Raw genomic sequence first — 7844 nt, forward strand, 5'->3', positions numbered from 1 at the left:
GTTTCAGAGAAACAGGAAAGAGTTAAGACAACAGAAATGCACATAACTGAAAGCCAGCATGTACAGACATCCCAGTGAAAAAACAGAGTGAAGGACAGTTATTTGTCAAAGAACATCAGGTTCCACACTAGACAATGGAAAGACAATATCCTAGGCGTGTTCGGAAAGCAGTAAAGAGACTTGATTTATAGGAGTGGCTTTACAGCCTGGGGCAGATAATCCCCACACAGCCAACAGTGTCAGGGTAGCCCACCCCTGCACTTACACATATTAAAGGGTAGTTATAGGGTAGATATCTATGCTGCATCTATGTTGTACTTGAACGACTGACAACGTCACATAACCATAATATGCTAGTACAGCAAGAGAAGAAAAAAGCAGCCTGGCCATGCAAAAAGACTGTTTAACGTGGTTATACTTAATTAATACGAATCTTTCCCGTTTAACTTTTCAAACCTGTACATTGGGATTATTTGATAAATTGTTATTCCTTGTATGCAATACTTGCGACATTATTTGAATGATTGACAAGGTAGAAATTGCAGTTTCTCTCTAATCAGATGTGGTTTGAAGAACATCTGTTTGGCCACAATTCAACATCTTCAGGCCGATGTCCAATATGAACTGAGAGTCCCAGCAGAAAGGAGCCTCAAGGAGGGGAAAGGCAATTGTTACAGGGTTTGGGATTTATTTTTGTAAATAGTTGACATAACGAATTAGGACTAGGACAGGCCTTTTGTACTTATGTATTTTCTACTGCCTCTTGTATGTCTCTGTGTATGTGTTAAATATTTTGCTAACATTTTCACTCAACTATATAACAATAGTTTGCCAGTCATGAACAACCTGCTGGATGACATGAAAGGGTCATTTAAAGAGCTGAAGAGTCTGCTAGCATCAATTAACCATCAAGAGCAAAATGAGATGCTGGGCTGTCAGAGTCTACAACTAACCACATTCAGTCAACTATTTGTCCTCAACTACAGTGAGGGAAAAAAGTATTTGATCCCCTGCTGATTTTGTACGTTTGCCCACTGACAAAGAAATGATCAGTCTATAATTTTAATGGTAGGTGTATTTTAACAGTGAGAGACAGAATAACAACAACAAAATCCAGAAAAATGCATTTCAAAAAAGTTATAAATTGATTTGCATGTTAATAAGGGAAATAAGTATTTGACCCCTTCAACTTAGTACTTGGTGGCAAAACCCTTGTTGGCAATCACAGAGGTCAGACGATTCCTTACTGTTCTCATGATCATTGAAACTCCACAGATCATTGAGATGAGATCTTGCATGGAGCCCCAGAACGAGGGAGACTGACACTTATTTTGTGTTTCTTCCATTTGTGAATAATCGCACCAACTTTTGTCACCTTCTCACCACGCTGCTTGGTGATGGTCTTGTAGCCCATTCCAGCCTTGTGTCTACAATCTTGTCCCTGACATCCTTAGACAGCTCTTTGGTCTTGGCCATGGTGGAGAGTTTGGAATCTGATTGATTGATTGATTGCTTCTGTGGACAGGTGTCTTTTGTACAGGTAACAAGCTGAGATTAGGAGCAGTCCCTTTAAGAGAGTAATTGGTTAAAAGCTTACTGTGTGAGACATACAGCATTTAAGTGGAAACATGTACGACTGTATGTGATTCATTTGCGGTCCGGATTCTCACTGTTGAAGTCCTCAGCTACTCTCCTTAGACTATGTGAAACACATATTAAAACGATTTTCATCCTTTTTTCTTTGCTTAAGGGGAAATTATCCTGCAATTTTCAGAAACCCCAATCTGAAACAAAACATAAAAAGAAATTAACAATTCTCCCTATGTTAGTGGTAATTTAAAAATACCGCCCTCTGGTCGACAGCGGTGATACACAACTAGAACGACAATTTTAGTTGTCTAGTTTTTAGTAGCTATCAAGCATATACAACAAAGCTGTTCTTGACTGGAGTGGTTTCCTTGGTAAACAGGAGATCCCGAGAGCACTAAGCATCTCTTCAGCTTTGGTCTGCATGTTATTATTTATTATTATTATTTATTTATTAGCAGACACCCTTATCCAGGGTGACTTACTATCATAAGCAAATACAATTCAAGTATCACAGTACAAGTACAGTAATACTACAATTAAGAGCAAATTAAATACAATGACTTTGGTTCAAGCAAGTACAAGTGTGACACAATACAATTCAATAATACAGCAGACAACAGTGTCAGTGATACTTACATCAGAATATAATTAAATACAAAACACTACAGATTAAACACTTTGCAGATTACAGTACTCTGAAGTACTGGATTAAATGCAGTAAAATAAGGGACAGATAAAAGCAAGTAAAGCGCATTTAAGGAAGGGTGATAAGTGTCCCAGGGGAAGAACAGAGGAGTTCTACAGGTGCTTTCTGAAGAGGTGAGTCTTGTGGAGGCGCTGGAATGTGGTCAGGGACTGGGCAGTCTTGAAGGTCATTCCAACACTGGAGGAGAAGGAGCGGGCTCTGGAGGCAGGGGAGCGTAGAGGAGGTAGAGCCAGTCTTCTAGTGCAGGCGGAGCGGAGAGGTCGAGTGGGGGTGTAGGGAGAGTTGAGGGTCTGGAGGTAGCTGGGTGCAGTCTGGTCAAGGCATCTGCAGGCTAGTACAAGAGTCTTGAACTGGATGCGAGTGGTTATCAGGACCCAGTGGAGTGAGCGGAGTAGTGGAGTTGCGTGGGAGAAGCGGGACAGAGAGAACACCAGGCGGGCAGCAGAGGTCTGGATGAGCTGGAGCGAACGGGTGGTGGATGCAGGGAGGCCAGCCAGGAGGGAGTTGCAGTAGTCTAGGCGGGAGAGCCAAAGCCTGGACCAGGAGCTGGGTGGTGTAGTTGGTGAGGAAGGGTCGGATTCTTCGGATGTTGCTCAGGAAGAATTGTCAAGTGCATGCCAGTGTGGAGATGTGCTGGGATTAAGAGAGGCAGGGGTCCAGGGTGACTCTGAAGTTTTTGGCAGAAGATGAGGGAGAGAGTGTGGTAGATTCCAGAAGAACAGAAATAGAGAGATCAGAGGAGGGGAAGGAGGAAAGAAAGAAAAGGAGGTCAGATTTAGAGAGTTTGAGGTTTGAGGTTTGAGGATGAAGGGAAGTAGAGCAGGAGAAGCAGCTTGAAAGAGGTGAGTGGGGAGGGGGTCCAGGGCAAATGTGGTGGGTTTGTAACCCTGGAGCAGGGAGGAGAGGTCGGAGTCTGAGAAGGTGGAGAAGGAGGATGAATTAGTAGGGGATGCACTGGGTGTATGGTTTGGAGCAGGAGGGGGTGCGGGGGAGGGAGAGGTGTTAAATAGTTTGTGGATATCTGAGATTTTAGAAGAGAAGAAGGAGGCAAAGTCATCAGGGGAGATAGAGAAGGGAGGAGGAGGTAGAGAATAGTTTAAGTGGGTTATTAGTGGAGGCTTGGATTACAGATTGGAAAAATACATTTAGCAGAGGAGAGAGAATAGGAGGAGGAGAGGAGAGTGCAGTAAAGGTCCAGGGCAGCAGAGAGTTTGGTTCTCTTCCATTTCTTTTCAGCAGATCGCAGTGTGATTTTGGCTGAGCGGAGCGCAGAGTAGAGCCAGGGTTGGGGAGGGGAGAGGCGAGCAGGTCGGGAGGTGAGGGGACAGAGGGAGTCGAGGGAGGAGGTGAGGGAAGAGAAGAGGGTGGAGGTAGCAAAGTCTACGGAGAGTTTTGAGGAGTCGATAGGAGGGAGGTGAGAGAGAGCAGTGGAGGCAAGGACAGAGGGGGAGAGAGAGCAGAAGTTATGACGAGAGGTGACAGTTGGGGAAGGAGGAGCAGGGAGATAGGAGAGAGAGAGAGAAAAAGATGAAATAGTGATCAGAGAGGTCCAGGAGGGTAACAGAGAGGTTGGAGGGACAGCAGGTCCTGGAGAAGGTGAGGTCCATTTGACGGCCAGCTTTGTGGGTAGGAGGGGATGGAGAGAAACAGAAGTCGAAGGAGTGAAGGAGAGTGAGGAATCCAGCGGAGTGGCTGGGGTTGGAGAGATGGACGTTGAATTCATCGAACAGGACAGTTGGGGTAGACAGAGAGGGGAGGGAATAGAGGAGATAGTTGAGTTAATCAAGAAAGTGAGTGAGAGGCCCACAGGGATGGTACAGAACAATTAGCAGGAGTTGACAGGGAGAGGTGAGATGGACTGCATATAATTCAAAGGTATTAACAGAGAGTGAGGAGAGGTCGGAGGGGACAGAAAAGAATAAGGAGGGAGAGAGGAGAAGACCAGTCCCACCTCCCCATCCAGTGAGACGCAGGGTATGGAACAGGATGTAGAGAGAGGACAGGGCAGCAGGAGTTACAATGTTATCAGGGGATAGCCAGGTTTCAGTGAGAGCAAGGAAATTGAGAGAAAGTTGGGAGGCAAAGGCAGAGATGAAATCAGCTTTTTTAGCAGAAGAGTGACAGTTCTAGAGTGCACCAGAGAGTGTGCGGGACGGGGAGGAGAGGCAAAGGGATGAGGTTAGAAGGGTTGTATGAGCAGTGGCGGAGAGAGGGGACAAGGGCAAGAGGACAGAACAGGGATGTGAGAGACAGTCATAGCAGGACAGGTGAGACAAATAGGCACAGTGGGATGGCATCTTCCAGAGCACTATTAGGTTCGGATCTATTCGAACAGCGTCTCAGCGCAGGCCTCCCCTCACTGGACTCCCGGCTCTTTTGTTGAGATTCTTCTGTTTGCTGGAGTTACTTGCTGGCACTACTTGCTGGCACAGAAATGGGCTGCCTAATATATATATATATATATATATATATATATATATATATATAAACAACGTGTGGCAAAAGTACCAACTAAACTTTGTGGAAACCAATCAAATAGCAAATTAACTTCTATTCAATTAAACCACTCACCTGGTACTAATCACACACTAACTCAGCTAATTCAATCACCACCTTACAAATTTACCAAATTTAAAATTTACTTGAAGCAGAAACTTACCTATCTTCCTCAGTCCCATGTGAGAGTAAGTGCCAGGGCTGAACTTCCACAATCATACACTCGCTCAGACAATGCAGAGGAGAGCAGAAACAACACGATGAAGCGTTTACCGACGTCTCTGACAGAATTCAACTCCAGAACACAATATTTTGCAAAAGCCACACAGGATATAAATGCTTTGGAGGACAGTGTGTGTTCATCCTCACCCCTCCTGAGTCAGCACAGGGGTGGAAGTGGTGAGCTGAGCCTAAAGATATTTCTGCATTTAAATTTGGGGAGAAAATAATAAAAACTAAGTGGCAATGACTGAACTAATAAAAAATAATCTGGACCTAAATGTTTAATACAAACACAACAGTAAATGATTTTGCTTTTTAATCTTGTTTAAGCACCAGATTTCTAACCCTGCCATTTATCACAGTGCTCTGTGATTCAATTAACATAGGCTTTAAGTGAAATTGTTTTTGCAATGCAAAGAATGACAGGTAAAGAAATGCTTCAGAGCAGATCACAGCAGAGTACAGTCTGTCTGCCTGCATTTATAATCAAAGGGTTTCACAGCAACAGAAAGAAACCAGCAAAGCATAGCAACCTAATAGAAAAGGACAGAGCTTTAGTTTTATTGTGTGCAGCAGTAATCCCACGAACCATCTGTAGTGTAGCACCATAGGTAAGATTTCCTATAGGTGCCACACTTGTGTTCTGGTTTGCATGTTTTACCATTCAGAGCTACATAGGGATCTTTATCGGTACAACACTTACTCCAGTGGTTGGATTGATCAGTATAACACCAATGGTAGCTTTCCCCATAGGTGCTGCATTCATGGTCGTCTCGACAAGGTTCTCCATTTAAACCTACACTGTTTACAAAAGGCGGGCTGCAGTAATCCGAATCACTGTCAACCGTGTAACACCAATAATATGTCTTTCCATAAGTCCCACATGGGTGATCTTGTCTGCATGGCTTACCACTTACAGTCACAGTGGAATACTGGGTGGAGCACCTGATTGATCGCTGTCCTGAATTGCACATGAAATCTTTCCTGGTGTGATCATACAGGCAGGGTGATGTGCAGCACTCTTTCTTCCCTTGATCAGTTGGACAGCTGCCGCTGGAACACGTCGTGCCTGCATTGCAATGTGTACCATCGGCTGTGATGACAGACTCAGGTGTAGACTTCTCTGGGATGAGTTTACAGATGTAATCGTCAAGTTTCTCAGCAGACCATGCCTTACGAAACTCATCTCTGAAGTATGTCGGCCAGGAAGAGTGCACGTTCGACTTGGGTTCGAATATACAAGTAGTGATGGCATTGCGCTTCATGTACTCATTGTTGTCGAACCACGCGGTCATATCCTTGTAGTTCAATTCTACCGTCATCTGAGTAATTCTGGGCTTTTTATCTGGTTCGTGACTGCCACTACGCCTCTGCCTCTTCGATAAGCTCGCAGTTAAAAGATTTTGCACATTTACATCTAAGGAAAATGCTCTTTGAAGCTGGGGGAGATGCAGTTTTGTAAAGAGTTGCTGTAGAATTTGTTTGGATTTCAGAGTATTAGAATAACAATCATCGTCAAAGATCTTCAGTTGAGGGCTGCTATATAGCTCACTCAGCCTGTCAACAAGATTAGGGATTGACATTACTTGGATGATGGCATCTGCTTTATTCTCTCCTATGTAACCTATAGAAAATGAATCCTGCTCATCATTATGCTTAAAGCACAAAGCAGTCCACATGTGACTGGGAATTGTAACCCTACTAAATTCCCGTTCTTCTTCAGTGGCGTCCAACCCTGGCACAGGGATTCTGTTTCTGTCACAAAATAGGGGGTTCCCTTCCAAGAAAGGTCTAGTACTATACTTCTCAAATAATCCTCATATTTTTTCCAGTGGATTCGATTGAAACACGCATCCATCGGCACAGCATTGGTCAGCGTGAAAGTGGCGACACGGCCTTCGTTACACTGATAATTATTTGGGTTTAAGTGTCCACGGTCATAGTCGGTGTGTTCATAATCCTCGTTGAGCGCTTGATTTAGTTTGATCAGGTCTTTGTTTTGTCTTGCAAGAGTCATGTCTTCTCCATCAAGGTTAGAAATCTAAAAAACAATGCATAATATATTACTGTAATACTGTACAGTATGTGTATTTTCTTTTGTATGCGGGGCTATGTAAATCTGTATACAATACAGTACAGTATGTACTGTATGTTTATACCACGTGAAAAAAGGAAAACGAAAACATGAAAAAAGTCATTGCAAGCATACAAAATCAAACAATTTAAACAAAACCATTGCATTTACCTTAACCCTATCACTTAGTCACTGTCCAGTCTTGACTTGAATGACACAATAGGGTGGAATAACAGAAATACAGAATCACTGAAATAACAGTAATTTGGGTCTTGCGTAACCCGTGGAGCATCTGTATTTATTCTCAGATAGAAAAATGTACACCTCTTCAAAAGAAACACTATGTGGGCCCTGAAGTGCAAAACGCAAAAGCAAAAGAAACATGCAACTGCAAAAAGCAGAAAGCAAATGCAAAAAGACTTTACTATTCATAAGGTGTACAGGGCTTGGCAGAGAAAGAGTGTCTCATTCACAGTCAGTGTGCATGCAAATTCATTTGCACATGCATAGGTTTTGTTTTTGCAATTTTGCAATTTTCTCTGCTATTTCAATGAGACTTGCTAAGTTTAATGCTAAAAATGTCAATGCTAGAACTGGCTTCTATGGTGGCCCTGAATTGCAAAACACAAAAGCAAAAAGAAACATGCAATTGCAAAAAGAAAAACACAAAAACAAAAATAAAAACGCAATTGCAAAATGAGAAATGCAAATGCATAAAGAAAAACACAAATGCAAACAGAAACATATAAACAAAAA

General features: G+C 43.1%; 1 protein-coding gene across 1 annotated transcript; it reads right to left on the reverse strand.

The window, feature by feature from the left end:
- Window positions 1–5353: 5353 nt before the first annotated feature.
- On the reverse strand, window positions 5354–6765 carry LOC136771374 (uncharacterized; the record flags this gene model as incomplete). The annotated part of the gene is made up of 1 exon (XM_066723649.1): window positions 5354–6765. A coding segment is annotated over one exon (1191 nt), but the record flags the coding sequence as incomplete, so codon positions are not given.
- Between the last annotated feature and the right edge of the window lie 1079 nt (window positions 6766–7844).

This window comes from Amia ocellicauda, chromosome 15 (genome assembly GCF_036373705.1).
Source record: "Amia ocellicauda isolate fAmiCal2 chromosome 15, fAmiCal2.hap1, whole genome shotgun sequence".
NCBI lineage: Eukaryota > Metazoa > Chordata > Actinopteri > Amiiformes > Amiidae > Amia > Amia ocellicauda.